The sequence below is a fragment of the Chelonia mydas genome, chromosome 2 (assembly GCF_015237465.2).
Source record: "Chelonia mydas isolate rCheMyd1 chromosome 2, rCheMyd1.pri.v2, whole genome shotgun sequence".
In the NCBI taxonomy this organism is placed as follows: Eukaryota; Metazoa; Chordata; order Testudines; family Cheloniidae; genus Chelonia; species Chelonia mydas.
The window spans coordinates 86,628,525-86,646,193 of NC_057850.1; the positions used below are offsets into that span (position 1 = coordinate 86,628,525).

General features: G+C 40.2%; 1 protein-coding gene and 1 long non-coding RNA gene across 6 annotated transcripts in view; one reads left to right on the forward strand and one right to left on the reverse strand.

Moving 5' to 3' along the window:
• Positions 1-17,669, forward strand: part of ANKRD12 (ankyrin repeat domain 12) — a 115,414-nt gene that overhangs the window by 92,421 nt on the left and 5,324 nt on the right. For all 5 annotated transcript variants that reach the window (XM_037892847.2, XM_037892848.2, XM_037892849.2 and 2 more), the window contains one exon: positions 8,837-8,935. In XM_037892847.2, the coding sequence (XP_037748775.1) occupies positions 8,837-8,935 (99 nt within the window). The remainder of the gene's footprint in view (positions 1-8,836; positions 8,936-17,669) is intronic.
• Positions 7,784-17,669, reverse strand: part of LOC122464498 — a 32,771-nt gene continuing 22,885 nt past the window's right edge. The window contains exon 3 of the long non-coding RNA XR_006288588.1: positions 7,784-9,325. This is a non-coding gene — a long non-coding RNA (uncharacterized LOC122464498). The remainder of the gene's footprint in view (positions 9,326-17,669) is intronic.

Sequence of the window (17,669 nt, forward strand, 5' to 3'; positions counted from 1 at the left end):
GTCTGCAATCTCTGTTTTCTAAGCACACACTTGTGCATCCACTACTGCACTGGAAACCCTCAAAACCTGTCAAAGCTTCAGCTTCTGTGGGCATATACCATCGTGTCCTAGGTTTCCTAGCTTCTTTGTCAATCAGTAGTCGCTCTAGGGCTTGATTCATTAGTGGATTGTGAGAGAACTTGTCTGTCCATCTCTCAGGAACTTACTAGAAGTGTTTTAGATGGTTTTAGTCTGCCAGTACAACCAGCCAAGCCATTTTGAAATTCCCATCAGCTGGAGCCATCGATATGGATCCTGACCCACTAGAAGAATTTCTCCACCTCACGCTTGTCCAATTTCAGGAATCAGGTGAAGCATCTTCAAAATCCTGGTAGACATTTCAGCAGCAGTTTTTGGCCTGCCAAAGGCAGCTCTCTGTGGATTACCAGCCGTGCCCCAGCAGATGCTGCTCATGCCTATTGCTGTAGATGCAGATTCCCCCCAGGTAGACTGGTGCTTCTGGAGCAGGGCCACAAGCACCGACTGATGGTATCACATTGTCATATGGAGCTGGGATGACCAGCAGTGGGTCTAGAACTTTTGAATGAAAAAGCAAGGTGTTTCTGGAGGTTCATGAAACCCTGCTTGCCCCAACCCTCCTCCACCATGACACCCTCATGAGGAAGGCTGTGCAGGTCCAGAGGGGGGTCGCTGTAGCCATTTGGAAGCTGACTACCCCTAACTGGTATAGATCTGTGGCTAACCAGTTTGGAGTTGGCAAATCAACTGGCACAGGTGGTTGTGGCAGAGATTTGTGAGGCCATCAGGACAGTGATGTACCCAGAGGTGATGGGCATTACAAATGTTCCTGAAATAATTGCTGGCTTTGCGAGAATGGACGTTCCAAACTGCACTGGGGCCATTGATGGGTCTCCTGTCCCCATAGTTTGCCTTTCGGAAGGAGTATGAGTACATAAACTGAAAAGGGTACTCCATAGTTATGCAGGCCCTTGTCAACCAAACGTGCAGATTCATGGATACTAATGTGAGATGCACTGGCAGGGTGCATGATACCAGAATGTTCTGAACATCGGGACTTTACCTTCCTGGAGAAACTGGGATATTATTCCCACCAGATTACATTGTTATAAATGGAGTCACTGTCCCCACTGTTACTCTAGGGGACCCTGCTTGCCTCCTGTTGCCATGGCTTATGAAACTGTCCCCTGATTTTAGAGGACCTGGCAAAAGAAAGTTCAACTTAATGCTAATTAGCTGTAGGATGGTGGTGAAGGGTGCATTTGGCAGACTGAAATCCCAGTGGCAATGCCTTCAAAACCATTTGGACGCTAGTGTTGTCAATGCAGACAACATTTTTATAGCCTTCTGTGTTCTGCACAATGTCTGTGAGGAATAGGGGGAACCTTTTTGCCAGGAGTAGACTCAAGAAAGTGCTGGATTTCTGAATTGATACAGCCAGATGAAAGTGTGAAGGGGACTCGGTATGGGGCTGGAGCAGATGCCGAAAGAGTCACTAAAGCCTGCAGTCTGGTAGCAGCGAGCACAAGTAATCACTCAAACAGCTCCTTCTGCCGCTCTGTCTTCCTCCCTCAACCTATGGTCATGCTCCATGAATCTTTCTCCTGTGCAGCCTCTCTCTATTTCCACCCTTCTTGCATCCTTATATTTCTGAGATGCAGTCTGTTCCTTCTGAAACTATTATCTGCTGATTCGTTTTATCTAGAATCTCTCCCAACTCATCTTGGACTCTTTTTCTTTACCCCACAGTAGGCGAGTCTCTTCCCTGGGCTCTTGGTGCTGTGTGTGTTTGTCCTGCAGAGATGGAAGGGTCTTGAAAGGAAAATGAAAGAGCACTTTGTCTGACCATGATAAATTACGTTTTCCTTTCTATCAAAATGGCTGCTTTAATTCAAAGTCAGAAGATGATACTTTATATCGATGGCCTTTAATTTATTCACACAAAAAATACTGGCCACTTAAGTTGTACCTTTTGAGCACCACTGAAAGCCATCATACATCATGGTAGGAAATACAGTTGAAATGATTTCTACATTCCCATTCACTTTTTTCCAGGTGTGGGGCGGACTTATGAGTGGTCTAGTCATTAGCTGTGTTTTTTCAGTCCTTTCAGGCAGGGCAACCTCCGAGAATATTGATATCCTGGAGGTCCCCAAGTGGAAGCATGAACCATTTATTGTGCCCTTGCTGAAGCTGAACATCTTGCTCACTTTGCACCAGAGGGCTGTGTTCCTCTGGCCAGCTAGCAGCATGCTGGATGCAGTGGTTCTTCCTAGTGCTGTCCATGCTAATACGCGTGAGGGTTAACTATGTTTCCAGTTGAGCATTCTTTATGGAAGGATTAAACGCTGTTTGTTTAAAATTCTTCTTAAGAAGTCTTTTTATGTGCAGTTATAGTGCACCTGAAGTTGGATAATGTGGATGAGTGAAGATTTGTTAACAAATATTAGATGAAGTAACATTTTTCTTCCCTTTTAGTTACTCATATGAAAGTCAATGTGCTGAGTATTATTTTTTTTAAAAAGCAGTATTCAGTGATATGAAAAATAAACTTTTTCCCATGTGCAGTATCAGTTTTTCACAGAGGCAGAGTTGTCATGTACATTGTGGGGGAATTTATTTAAATTTTGGTTTGAGGATATTTTTCTTTGCTGTCTATTTTTTTGTTTTTACTATGAAATTACATATTGTATGTGAATTTTGGGGTGGGGGGGTTAAAAAAGGTAAAAGCTTCAGGTTGTTCAAGATAGTGTGAACACTTGCCCATTTTGATTTTTTTTTATTTTATTTTAAAAGAGAACTCGCATAACTGGATAAATTTGAATAAAAATATCTGTAGACAAAGCAAGTTTACTTCACCTGTAACTGTCACTATTCCTCCACTACAGAAGATACTTATATTTTTGAAAAAGATCTTCTACTTCATTTTTCAGTAAAGTGTCTGACATAACACTTGGGCTATATAGTCATTTCTGTATAATGAAACAGGAGACAATATGCTTTTGGCAAAAAAAAACAAAAAAACAAACCACAAATACAACTGACAGTCAGACTCAAAACCACTACCATGGAGGCAGACAATCCAGTCCAAATCCCAGAAGGATATTGTCTATGAAGTACATGGAAAATTCCTCAAGTAAGAAATACTCTAAGTAAAATCAGCCCAGATTCACAAAATTCTTCATTGAGTTTGTGTCAGTGTGGATCCCACTGTAGGTACACATGCACCTCTTGCATGTGAGATCAAAGTCTTTTGAGTAGTAGTGTCTGGGGCTCTGCCTCCTCATGCTGCCATGAAAGGGCATAAAGGGCAGAGCAGCTGCAACCCTCCTTCCATTCCCTCTTACTGCCCATAGCAGCGAGAGAGAACCCAGCAAGTGGTACCTTCAGAACTTCAAAATTCATTTTTTCACAAATCTTGTAAGAACTACTACTTCACAAACCCCGAAATTTGATATTTCCAAAGAAAAGAAAGGAGAAACTTTCCAGTAAGTCCTCTGCACAGCAGTATGAGGCACTTTGTGCTAACTGCCACACCTCCTGGCAGACTCAGAACTGTCAGGTTTCAAACCACGCCCACCCTGTGACAGCCTCATCCCACTCAGTGTTGGTCATAGTCTGAGTATTCTGATTAGGGGAAAGCCACATCCTGGACTGGTGTTCAGTGTGCAGGTCTTTGAATTGACCTGTGGGTCCTCAAGGAAACACTACTGCTAAAGCAGTCCATGTGGGCCACTTCTGACCCTAAGGAAGCAATAACTGCCAGAACAGAACCAAAGAAATTCTCATTAGTGAGCATGCCCTCAAGCAGGCACCATGATCTTGGATCTGGTGAGGAAAAAAGGCATCACTGAGGGTGCCAACGATACTGGCACTGACAACCTTGACGCCGATGACAAAAGTCTTGGCACCAACCTCAGTAGTGATAGATCTCATACCTATGCCCTGGCACTGAAAAGCAACAGAGAGGCGGGACAGGACAGAGCATAAACCTGGCTCGAAACACCACATGGGATCATCTTGCAAGGAGGGCATAAATACCAGTCCTCCAGAGATAAAGTCTGCAAGTCCTCCACTGCTTTTAAGACTGGAAATGCAACACAGATTGCTGGTATGGCACACAGGAGTGACAACTTGACAGTGACATCAGTACTAATGGCTAGGCCCATCAGCGTCTGGAGATATATCCTAGTGGAGTAGCTGATGTCCTTTGCTGAAACATTCTGGCTCAGAGGCTACACCATTCTAAGGTACCATCTTTCGAGAGAGAATACTTCCAACTTACTAGATTTTACTGACATCAAGCAGACCCCCTCTCCCCTATGGTCAGAAAGTGACCCTAAGGAGGATACCAGAGGCTTCTCAGTTAGGACCCTCCCCTCAAGCAAGACATGAATGGCACAACGGTGACCTACCTTGACCTGGCCAGTATCCTTACAACATGCCATATTGGCCTTAGTGGAGAGCATCATTACACATGTCCCAGAGCTTATCCCCCTCTCACACATCAAGGAAGAAAGCGAGCTCTCACTTGTGGTGTCATTAGTCAGACCACCCATGATGAAGCAGGACATTGGTTTCTGTGAGCAGCTTGAGGTGACAGAGGGACAGCAGTAACCTTCATCCTCTCCCAAGGAATCATCGTTGTTGCCAGATGAGGCAGTGACACCAGCCCCAACAATACTGAACTCCACATCCCCAGCCAGGATTGCACTCCCAACCAACCGGGGTATACTCAAACCAGCGAAGGTACATCTGATTGTCTCAGGCCACTCTTCCTCCCACATCTAAACAAGTGGAAAGAGATACTCAGGTACCTCTAAATGTTTTCAGACATTTCTATTTCTAACAAAATCCAGGAACTCTGCTGTTATCAGTGGTGCAAGAGAAATCCAGGTCTACAAAGGGCACCACAAAGGAAAAAAAGACACTAAGAAACTAGAACTCTTCAGGTGCAAGGCGTATTCCGTTGCCTCATTACAGCTCCAGATAGTTTGCAGTCAGGCCCTGTTCCCAAAATTTAACTTCCTCACCTGAGAAGGAGTCACACGCTTTCTGTTCAAGATTGCACAGGAAAATAGGGAAGAATTAAAAGACCAAAAAAAAAAAAAAGGGCCAGATGGTCACAGAAAGGCATTACGAGTGGCCATGGATGCATCCAATATAGCCATGAGATTGATGGCCACAACTGTCGCCATGACACTGTCCTCATAGGTGCTAGCAGCCAGCATTCCCAAGGAGGTACAGTCCACCATCGAGAACTGCCCTTTGAAGAGATGGAACTCTTTAGCAGCAGAACAGATGAAGAGCACCATTTGTTTAAGAACTCCAAGGACCACTCTGAGATTGTTAGAGAATTACATACTGGCTCCCTTTGGAAAGCCTGTGATGAATGTGGGAATTTTGTAATATTTTTATGAACCATATATAAGACTCAGGGTACCTACCCACTTTGTATGGCCACCCATTGGATGGGACATGGGGCGGGGCGTTGTTCTCCTGGGACAAGGGAGAGAAGGATGGTGGGGTTGAATTATGTAAAATGTCTGGATTGGAACCAGATTAACAAGGACTCACTGGAATCTATATACATGTGAATGGAAGACCCTGCATTGACAATGGAAGAGCCAAGAACTTGGCCATTAACACGTAATGAGTGGTTAACAACCAAGAGCAGGCTACTTCCTTCAGTACTCTGAAGAAAGCAGAGTAAAAAGACTGCAATTGGAAACAAAGGCATGAAGTCTCATGGGGACTCTCTTTTAAGGTTCATGCAGCGATCAGACACTCACATAGACAAGGACAGAGAGTGAAGATGGACCTCAGAGAATCATGGCTTGGTATAGCCATTGCTTCAACCAATATGGATGCTGTCTTAAACCTGGCTTTTCCCTGCTAACTTAATGACTCTCTGAAGCTGTATTCCAACTGACTAATAAATGCTACTTTGCTTTGAAAGGGCTGTTCTCTGTCACTGCAGTACTTACTCAGTTGCATTGCTCCCTCAGAACGTGCATTTTCTGTAGGAGCTCTCTGGGGGTGCTGGAGCCCAAAGACTGAGTCACTGAGGCTGGTGTGGATGCTGGCACAGTAAAGGGATTACTCCCAGGAGATTGAAGGCTGGGGCATAGCACCAACCTGGTAAATCTGTGATAAAGCCTTACAAATATCAATCCCAAAAGAGGCAAAGGACACCATCCTACTCATAGGACTCACAGTCCAGGTATCCACCAAGAAAAAGACTTTGGTGCTCCAGGAGACTCCCATCATTCTCCTCTTCCATTGCACACCCAAATGCAGAAGGTTTGACTCAAGTGTCAGGAGTTACAATGAAGCCAATCCAGACCCTGTCACTACCTTCAGGAACCACCTTGCCCCTTTCTACCAGGCTTGGTCTGACAAATTGGCACAATCATGAACCAAACAGTTCAGACTGGCTTCTCATTTATTTCTGATGGCTATTCTAAAGGTCAGACCATCTCCTCAGAGATATATAAGTACTGTAGATAATCTATCATGTGTTAGCAGTTGGCTGGTGTACTTATCCCACAGAACATCAAGACACTCCACCACAGCTCAAGTGACATTCTCTGTCTGCTTTAAAAATATGCTAAAATCTGCAAAGCGGTGATGTGAAGTAACATTGTCAAACATTATGCATTGATCTATAAAGCTGCTAGATCAAATTCCAGAGAGCATTGCTACCATCTTTTTGACTGAATTCCGTTTGAACTCCTCATTACCACCATCCTGAGGGGATACTGCTTGCCAGTCACCTACAGTGGATCCATACTGACACATACTTGAAGAAGAAGAAAGAATGGTTACTTACCCTTCATGTTGTTGTTAGCATAGATCCTGTGACCTGCCCTCCATCCCCACTTTTGGAGTTCTCAGCTGACACAGGCTTTGAATTATGAGAACGGAGGGAAACTCGCAGCCTCTCTGCCCTTTATACCCTCGCACAGGAGAGCAAGGAGGCAGAGGGCCCATGTGTGACCTGACAGAGTCTGCTATTCAAACAGATCTGATATCATGTGCATGAGGTGCAAGTGCCCCTATAGTAAGATCCACACTGACTACATCTTGAAGAACCACAATTATTGCTGGATAAGGAACTGTTCTATATCAACCATATAGAATAGTTCTGCTTCTTGGCTCTTAGTGTATGCCACTATATTGAAGAAAACTTTTTTTTTAAAAATATACCTCCATGAATACCATGGCACTTATTTATAGTATCTTAGATTATAGAGCCAGACTCTATTGGGGAGTTTCAAAATTTACTATATTTACTGTGAGATTCTTGGCATGTTAGAGAGCATAATTTTGAGTGTCTGGAATTTCCCTTGTTTATTAAGCAGGATTTAAGATCTCTTTACCCCCTTTATAATTAACCATAACAGATAGGCACAGCTATGAGATGTGCATTAAGCTCATTTAAAAATGTGTCCATGAGTTGAACATAATTGCAAATGCTGAATGTTTTGTTCAACAGTTCAGAGACCAAACTCTTTTTCATAAAAAGTAGATACATAATGTTAGCAGTATGAGTCTTTCAGGCAGTGTATATATGTTTTATATGCAGTAATAAAAGGGATTTTGTTCATTATCTATGATAAATCCTGCTTTCAAAAGAGACTGCCTTCATTTTCATATTCTGTGGTAAAAATTATTTCAGGATATCAGTCATTAAATAAATCTTTATAGATACATCACTCTTTCACAATCCCAAAAATATCCTTAATGTAATGTGTGTGTTTAATGTGAGGTAGGTATAATACCTTGTACTCCAGAGTAGCCACAATAGCAACATGTGATATTAGATCAATTTGTTTTATATACAGTGGATAATATTACTGATTCATCTATAAACGTATTTCTGCTGTGCTATCTAGACACCAGTTATGGCAAACAATATTTCAGCTAGTTTTGAGTAGTCCATCCAAAGTAGTATCAAGTGTTCTTCTATTTATCAAATAGTTATGAAATATTCTTGCTAGGTAAAGAATAAAAATACAGAAATGCAGTATATATAAAACAAGAACACTTTGGACAAAGTTTTAATGAGCATTTCAGGGTTCTGATGACCTCTCAGACAACTCTAATTTTGCTGTCTGGTTACTATCATGACTACAATTACGTTTACAGTGTTTTGTTGTACAGACTAGTTAACTATATAATACTTATTTCCTTCATTTAAATCTGAAGCTTCTCATATAATAATAAACATGTGCAACTGCCCTCAACTTAATACTAGTACAAAACAGCAGACATGGAAATATATCTGAATGTTTTGCTATCTTGGAGTGGGACGTAAAAAATGAGGTCCTCTACCCATTATTAAAAATCAATACCACTTCTATAAATACTTCCTTTGGACTGTCCAGTGCATTTTGTCTCATTTGTGTGTTCTAATTGCAAGATTCTTGGGATAGGGACTTTCTTCTTTTGTGTGTCTTATACAGTCCTAGGTGCACTGTCTGCACATAACAAATGATGCTTAAATAATTTACTTTCCTATTAGAAGTCTTTATAGTTGTTTTAAACTGCACTAAACCACAGATGGACAGATTTTAGCTTTTTTTAAATGAATCTTTAATTCTATGATTTAATAAAAGGGTAGACAGTGGTGTAATTAATAGATTAGAACAAAAGTCTGTGAATTCAGTTACATTCCTGGGGCTGTTTATGATATACTTTTCCAGTGAAAAATATTCTGTTCATGCTTTTATTTTTAAATGCATATTTGCAATTATAAAGCCAGTCCAGGTAAACTGTATATGTTAAATTCAAATTTGTAACAATTTTTTCCTAGATTACACCACCGCCATCGCTGTCAGATCCACTTAAGGAACTTTTTAGACAACAGGAAGTTGTAAGGATGAAATTGCGTTTACAGCACAGTATCGAAAGGGTAAGAATACAAAAAAAAAGTTCATTTCCCTATTTTGAACTTTCTCTCTATATAGAACTTTCTCTCTCTATATAAATCTAATCTATTAAATTATATAATATATATTGCATTATATACAATATAATATATATATATAATATAAAATATTATATATAAAATTAACATTGCTTTTAGAAGTAAATTCCTTACACTGCTGTTTTACAATTCAGAGAAATGTTGCACACATTCATACTACAGATCAAACTAGAAATAACACAGAATAATTTCAGTACTGTACATGAGGTAACATATACAACAGTCCTTTATCTACTAACATGAGGACTTACTGCACCTTGCTGCTTATTGCAGTAAAAACTTGCTTAGTTGTCCAAATAGCAGTTTCCTTGTGAACTGTGGGAAACCAAGAAAATAAGACATTTTTAGATTTGTTTTGAATGCCAGTACTTCTAGTAAATATTACAACTGGCATGTACTTGATTTACTTGTCTATTTTGTACTCTGTTAAAGAAATAATACAATTTATGTCCGTTTTGCTACTTAGTTAATTAATAATAATAAAACTGGGTCTGAATCGTGGTGTAATAATTCCCAACTAGAGTTTTATTCAGTTTTAAATCAGGAGACTTACCTGGCTCTGAAAGATATATCCTAGATTACAAATGTTAACTGACACGTTTTGATCTGCTTGTTAGAATTTCACCAACATTTTTTTTTATGGCTACGCTTGCAGACTTCATGGAAGTTAGAAATGGAAAAGACCATCTATCTGTGAATGTATATTCTTTAAATGTTTATTTCAACATGGTCTTGGCCTGTGGGCTTTAAGAAATCTGCACACTTCAGGAAGGAAAAGTCTGGGGACCTTTTAAAGTCTTTTAATCCAACAGGTTATGCCAAGAAAATCAAAGAGTCTGAGGAGTTTAACTGTCCATCGGGAATGAGTACATTAACCTAGAATTTTGATTTAGGGCATTTTTTCCCAATTTTTCCTCCTTTAGACCCTTGCAAACAAGGCTTGCACACTAGATCACAAGTACTCTTGAATGAAACATATATGAAGTTTCTAGGTCAAATTGCTTTTAAGGTGACCTGAGAAAAAGCATTAGAATTTTCAGAAAGTGAAAAACATCTATTTTTTTCTATGATTGGTATCTTTATCAAAGACAACATATCAAACTTTGAGCACAATGGATCTATTTTGGACAATGTAGAAGTGGACCAAAATCTTCCTTTGAATGAAAAACTGGTTGCAACTTCAGGGAGAGGCTATTGTTTCTCCATAATATTGGCTGTTCCTTGTTCAGATTGTCTATTTACAAATCCACTATTGTTTTCCTTTGATGGGAGTCTCTGATTCATTTTATAGCAGATTTTTTTTTTTTAGTTGCTTGCACTCTAGGGATATTTGTGTCCATAAATAGAACTTATAAATAATTTTACTTTGAGGAAAGTATAATAATTAATTCAGTTGTGATTCTACTTTAATGTTATATTAGGTCCTGATCCTGCATTGTATGTCATAAAGGTGGACTTTTGTACCAATACAGAGTCCAATGAAGCTTTCTGCAAATGCAGCAGTCTACCACAAGCTACACAATACAGGATCATGGCCTTATTGAATCTTTATATCTAATGAAAAAAATTCCTTTTACTTAGCACACACACAAAATTGTGTCTTTTTAGATGTTCTACCAAATTCTGTATATATTTAAATTGCACATTTTAGTTATTTTAATCACTGGCTGAGTGGAAATATAATGTATTGTTATGTAGATCAGGGCCAGCTCTGGGCTTTGTGGGGCCTTAAACCAAATTACATATGAGAGCATTCTCCTCTTTTAGTACCACAAACCAGGACCAAATACCCAAAAACTAACAGCAAAAAAAAAAAAAAAAAGTGCAAGTACATCAGAAGCAGGAAGCCTGCTAAACAATCAGTGGGGCCACTGGACGATCGAGGTGCTAAAGGAGCACTCAAGGAAGATAAGGCCATTGCGGAGCAACTAAATTAATTCTTTGCTCGTCTTCACTGCAGAGGATATGAGGGAGATTGTGTACACCAGAGCCATTCTTTTTAGGTGACAAATCTAAGGAACTGTACCAGATTGGGGTGTCAGTAGAGGAGGTTTTGGAACAAATGATAAATTAAACATTAATAAATCACTAGGACCAGATGGTATTCACCAAAGAGTTCTGAAGGAACTCAAATATGAAACTGCAGAACTACTAAGTGGCATGTAACCTGTCATTTAAATCAGCTTCTGTACTAGATGACTGTAGGATAGCTAATGTTTTAAATATTTTGTAAAAGGCTCCAGAGGCAATCCTGGCAATTACAGGCTGGTAAACTTAACTTCAGTACTAGGCAAATTAGTTGAAACTACAGTAAAGAACAGAATTATCAGAGACACAGATTAACACAATTTGTTGGGGAGGAGTCAGTGTGGCTTTTGTAAAGGCAAATCATGCCTGACCAATCTATTAGAATTCTTTGAGGAGGTCAACAAACGTGGACAAGGGTGATCTAGTGGATATAATGTACTTAGATTTTCAGAAAGCCTTCAGCAAGGCCCCTCACCAAAGGCTCTTAAGCAAAGTGAGCCCTCATGGGATAAGAGGGAAGGTCCTCTTGTGGATCAGTAACTGGTTAAAAGACAGAAGACAAAGGGTAAGAATAAAGGGTCAATTTTCAGAATGGAGAGAGATAAATAGTGGTGTCCCTCAGTGGTCCGTACTGGGACCAGTGCTGTTAACATATTTATAAATGATCTGGAACGAGGGGTAAAAGTGATGTGGCAACATTTGCAGATAATATAAAATTACTCAAGATAGTTAAGTCCAAAGCAGACTGCAAAGAGTTGCAAAGGGATCTCACAAAACTGGGTGACAGGGCAACAAAATGCCACATGAAATTCAATGTTGATAAATGCAAAGTAATGCACAGTGGAAAACACAATCCCAACTATACGTACAATCTGATGGGGTTTAAATTAGCTATTACCACTCAGCAAAGAGATCTTGGAATCCTTGTGGATAGTTCTTTGAAAACATCCGCTCAATGTGTAGCGGCAGTCAAAAAAAACTAACAGAATATTAGGAATCATTAGGAAAGGGATAGATAATAAGACAGAAAATATAATAATGCCTCTGTATAAATCCATGGTTTGCCAATACTTTGAATACTGTGTGTAGTTCTGGTCACCCCAGCTCAAAAAGGATATATAAGAATTAGAAAAGTTACAGAGAAGGACAACAAAAATGATTAGGGTGTGGAACAGCTTCCATCTGAGGAGAGATTAAAAAGACTGGGACTTTTTGTCTTGGAGAAGAGAGGACTAAGGGGGGATGTGATACCAGTCTATAAAATCATGAATGGTGTGGAGGAAGTGAATAACAAATTATTTATTCAAGTGGTTCTCAACCATTTTTCATTTGAGGACCCCTTTGGAAATTTTGAATGGAGGTGCAGACCCCTTCGGAAATCTATTGTCTGTATTTATAGTTGAATTCTGTTCAGTCAGTTTTTTAAATCTTTCAGGGACTCCTTAGACATAGTTGGGTCTGCAGAACACAGGTTGAGAACCAGTGGTTTACTCCTTCACATTATACAAGAACCAGGGTTCACCCAATGAAATTAATAGACAGCAGGTTTAAAACAAACAATAGGAAGTACTTCTTCACACTAAACAGTCAACCTGTGGGACTTGTTGCCAGGGGATGTTGTGAAGGCCAAAACTATAACTGGTTCAAAAAAGAACTAGATAAGTTCATGGAGGATAGGTCCATCAGTGGCTATTAACGAGGATGGTCAGGGATGTACCCCATGCTCTGAGTGTCCCTAGCCTGCGTTTGCCAGAAGCTGGGAGTGGACGACAGGGGATGGATCACTCGATGATTGCTTGTTCTGTTCATCCCTCTGAAGCATCTAGCTTGGGCTGGATGGACCACTGGTCTGACCCAGTATGGCCGTTCTTATGTACCCACAACTACCTCATGCTTTCGCAACATCAACTCTTTTCCCTGCATTTTTACTAGAGGGTTGCACACTTTGTTGCTTTCATAGGCTGAGCTTGTACACTCAGAGAGAACAGCATATTAAGCATATAAGAAATTCTGTTCCCTGCAGCACCAAATGGACACACTGGTACTGATTTTCCTCTCATAGCAGTGGAAATCAGGCTTCTCCAGTTTTCCAATTTTCACCAAAATCAATAAGGTTTTGCACACTGATGCCTAAAATATTCCCTGAAATGTTGGAATTGATTGGCTGCATGGTGCCACAACCCTTCAACCTAAAGCTTATGTGATTGCTAAGGATTCAGTCGAATTGTCTGTTGTTGGCAGGTGGTGGGAGGGAAAGGGGCTGGAACACAGACTCTACTCCTGAATTCAAATACCCAGCCCTCCTAGAGCACTGCCATCTGAGGACTGGTCTACATTGCAATGTTTGTCAACAAAACTTTTGTCTTTCACGGGTACTTTAAAAAGCCCCCCCACGAAAGACAAAAGTTTTGCTGACGCAAGCAGCAGTATGAACGCAGCTTTGTTGGCAGGAGTGCTCTCCTGCCGACAAAATTAATGCCGCTCACAGGGCTGGAAGTATTTTGTTGGCAAAAGTGCTGACAAAATACTGACTGAGAGCGTTCACACATGCTGACTTTTAGTAACAACGCTGTGTCAACAGCCTTGTCGCTAAAAGCTGTGTAGTGTAGATAAGCCCTTAGAGTATTTTATGGGTCTGAGGGAATTCACTTTCCAATCCCCTTTGGCCTACAGGGGACAGAAGAAAAAAAGATTCATTACAGTAAGTTTCTGCAGATCTCCCCACTCTGTCCCCGATTTCACCACCGCTGAGGCTTACAAATTCCATGTTGCCATTTACTCCCCCATGTTGCCTCCACCCCACTCAGGCTGCCATTGAATCCTGTCTGTTCTCCATCCCCATGTCCCCACCCCTACCCACACACATATGCCCTGATTCCAGCCTTGGTGGTCATCTCCCTTGACTATTGCAGCAGACTCCTCACTGCCTCTCTCCTTACTTCCCCTCAGCTCAGCCAAAGTGCTACTCCTAAAATCACCTTTCTCCTCTGATTCTCTGCTCTTGTCACTCAGTTCTTCAGATCTCTATACTGCACTCCCTGTGCCTGCTGCATTAAGATCAGACTTCTCACCTGCAATGCCCTACCCAGCTCCACACCTGCCTACATCTCCTCTGTACTCGCCCAAGCCTCCCTACTTGTCACCCCATTGTATGCCCTTGAATGCCTCTCTCCCCTCACCCCATCTTTCTGCATGGAACAATCTTGCCTCCTTCCCATATCATGTGACTTCCTGCTCTTCCTTCACATGTCTCCCCAGAGCTCATTTCTCTTGGGAGAGACTTCTGTGAGTTTCCTGCAAACAATCCCTAGTGTGCTCTATGGAGCTTAACTGTTCAAATGGGTCTGAGCTGGAGCGTAACCTCTTTGGGACAGAGACTGTTTTCTTATGTGTCCGCTATATCTTGCCAGAGGCAGTTCTGCATTGTTGGTACAGACATCTCTGGCACCTTGAAAACACTTTGTTGCTTTTGTAGTCTAACCTGTACAGCCAGTGAGAGAGTGCTGTATATTAAGCTGCTGCCTTGTGACGTATTTAGGCAGCTTTAAGGAATCCGGTGCCTGTAACACCAAATGGGCACTCTGTGGGCCTGAAAGGTGGAAATCAGGCTCTTCTGGCTTTCCAGTTTTCACCAGAATCAATAGAATTCTGCCCATTGATGCCTAGAACGTTGACTGAAATTTTGGAATTAGTGAGATGCAGTGTTCAAAAGTTATCACATATAGACACAAAGAGAAATGCCATTGAGTTGAGTGTTGGTCCTTGTTCCACTCAGCCAGCTAGATTTACCATAATGTGCTGCATAGGGAACGAATTTTTGTAGAATGTAATTATCTGCATGCTTAGTGGTTTTAACTGCAAGGAAAATGAGTTTTCCAAAGACTTTACTGGCTCCCTATTCACTTGCAGATGCCATAAGTATGTTAATATTGCTCTGTAAAGCCCTATTTATCAGAGTCCTAGTTATCTGAGAAATTGCCTCTGTTTCCCTACTGTGCCACAATATTTGAAGTCAGATTATTATGAATTATTTGTATTAGTGCAATACTTAGTCCCTATATTTAAAGGTTTGGGGGTCTACTGGCAGAGCATTTTCAGGGCAGCGGCCCTCAACTTTGGAATTTTCTTTCCTCGTTGGTCCAACTGAATCAAAGTTTGTGGACCTTCAAGGCATAGTGTGTTTAAAATAACTCTCTCTATACGCACACCTTTGCCTAATGGGAGTATACGTTTCTGCTTCTGTGTCCTTTCATTGATTACAGCCAATGTAACTAAATTTTATATTGTTTATAAATTAGGGCTGTCAAGTGAGCAAAAAATTAATTGCAATTAATCATGCGATTAAAAAAATTAATTGCGATTAATCGCACTGTTAATAATAGAATACCATTTATTTAAATATTTTGGATGTTTTCTACATTTGCACATATATTGATTTCAATTACAACACAAAATAAAGTGTACAGTGCTGACTTTATATTTATTTTTGATTACAAGTATTTTGTAAAAACCAAAGAAATAGTACTTTTCAGTGCACCTAAAACAAGTACTGTAGTCCTGTAGTGCATGAAAGTTGAATTTACAAATGTAGAATTATATACAAAAAAAAACCCCTGCATTCAAAAATAAAACAATTAAAATTTTAGAGCCTGAAAGTCCACTCAGTCCTACTTTTTGTTCAGGCAGTCACTCAGACAAACAAGTTTGTTTATATTTGCAGAAGATAATGCTGCCCGCTTCTTGTTTACAATGTCACCTTGAAAATGAGAACAGGTGTTTGCATTGCACTGTTTTAGCTGGCATCACTAGATATTTATGTGCCAGATATACAAAAGATTCATATGTCCCTTCATGCTTCAACCACCATTCCAGGGAACGTGCGTCCATGCTGATGACGGGCTCTGCTCGATAACAATCCAAAGCAGTACAGACCGATGTATGTTTATTTTCACTATCTGAGTCAGATGATACCAGCAGAAGATTGATTTTCTTTTTTGGTGATTTGGGTTCTGTAGTTTCCGCATCGGAGTGTTGCTCTTTTAAGAGTTCTGAAAGCATGCTCCACACCTCGTCCCTCTCAGATTTTGGAAGGCACTTCAGATACTTAAACCTTGGGTCGAATGCTATCGCTATCTTTAGAAATCTCACATTGGTCCCTGCTTTGCATTTTGTGAAATCTGTAGTGAAAGTGTTTTTAATATGAACAACATGTGCTGGGTCATCATCCAAGACTGCTATAACATGAAATATATGGCAGAATGCTAGTAAAACAGAGCAGGGAACATATAATTCTCTCCCAAGGAGTTTAGTCACAAATTTAATTAACGCATTATTTTTTTAACGATCCTCATCAGCACGGAAGCTTGTCCTCTGGAATCGTGGCCGAAGTACGAAGGGGCATGCGAATGCTTAGCGTATCTGGCACGTAAATATCTTGCAGTGCCGACTAAAAAAAGTGCCATGCAGATGCATATACTCACTTTTTGGTGACACTGTAAATAAGAAGAGGGAGGCATTATATCCTGTAAATGTAAACTAACTTGTTTGTCTTAGCAATTGGCTGAACCAGAAGTAGGACTGAGTGGACTTGTAGGCTCTGAAGTTTTACATTGTTTTGTTTTTGGGTGCAGTTATGTAACAAAAAAAAAAAAATCTAATTGTAAGTTTCACTTTCACAACAAGGAGATTGCACTACAGTACTTGTATGAGGTGAATTGAAAATTACTATTTCTTTTGTTTATCATTTATCAGAGCAAATATTTGTAATAAAAATCATATACACTCTGATTTCAATTACAATACAGAATACAATATATATATGAAAATGTAGAAAAACATCCAAAATATTTAATAAATTTCTGTCAGCACTCTATTGTTTAACAGCGCAATTAAAACTGCGATTAATCGCGATTAGTTTTTGTGAGTTAACTGTGATTAATCGACAGCCCTATTTTAAATGTTTTTATGTGTGAGGATATACAAATGCACACTTCATAAATAAAGACTAACATTCATGATGTTGCTTGTGGGCCCTGATGCCCACCCATACTTTTGACCCCTTCAGACATACACAAATAGCTACCACTAGCAGGAGATTTGTGGAAGACAGCAGAAGAGACATAAAATCAAGTGTGAAATCCTGGGCCTATGAAACAGTGCAAGCTTTTCTGCTGATTTCAGTAGGGCCAGGATTTCACCCCAAAACTTGAATCAAAGTTGTAATATCTGACTGTGGCTGAGCCAAAGGAAAATACAATTTTGCAGATATGCCTAAGATCACCACTGCACAGCTTTAAACCTACAATTGCAACAGAAAATGCTTTTAAACAGAAAATTAAATGTAGAATGATTCTTTCTCAACAAGAGGAGAAAAGTTGGCCACCAAGCTGTATTAACTCTAAGGTGCCATAGGAACACAAATTTGCTTTATGTAGAATGAGAATATTCTCTGCTTTAGTGTGCCAGCAGCTTTTTGTGTTCGCTCTTTTCAGTCAGTTCAGGCTCAGAACATAGACAGCTGAGTTGTATAAGCCAGCCAGCATAACTGCACAATTTATCAAATAAGGGGGAAGAAGTTCAGATAAAAATGCAATTTCAGAAGCTGTGGTATTATATCTGGCCTTAGAACGTA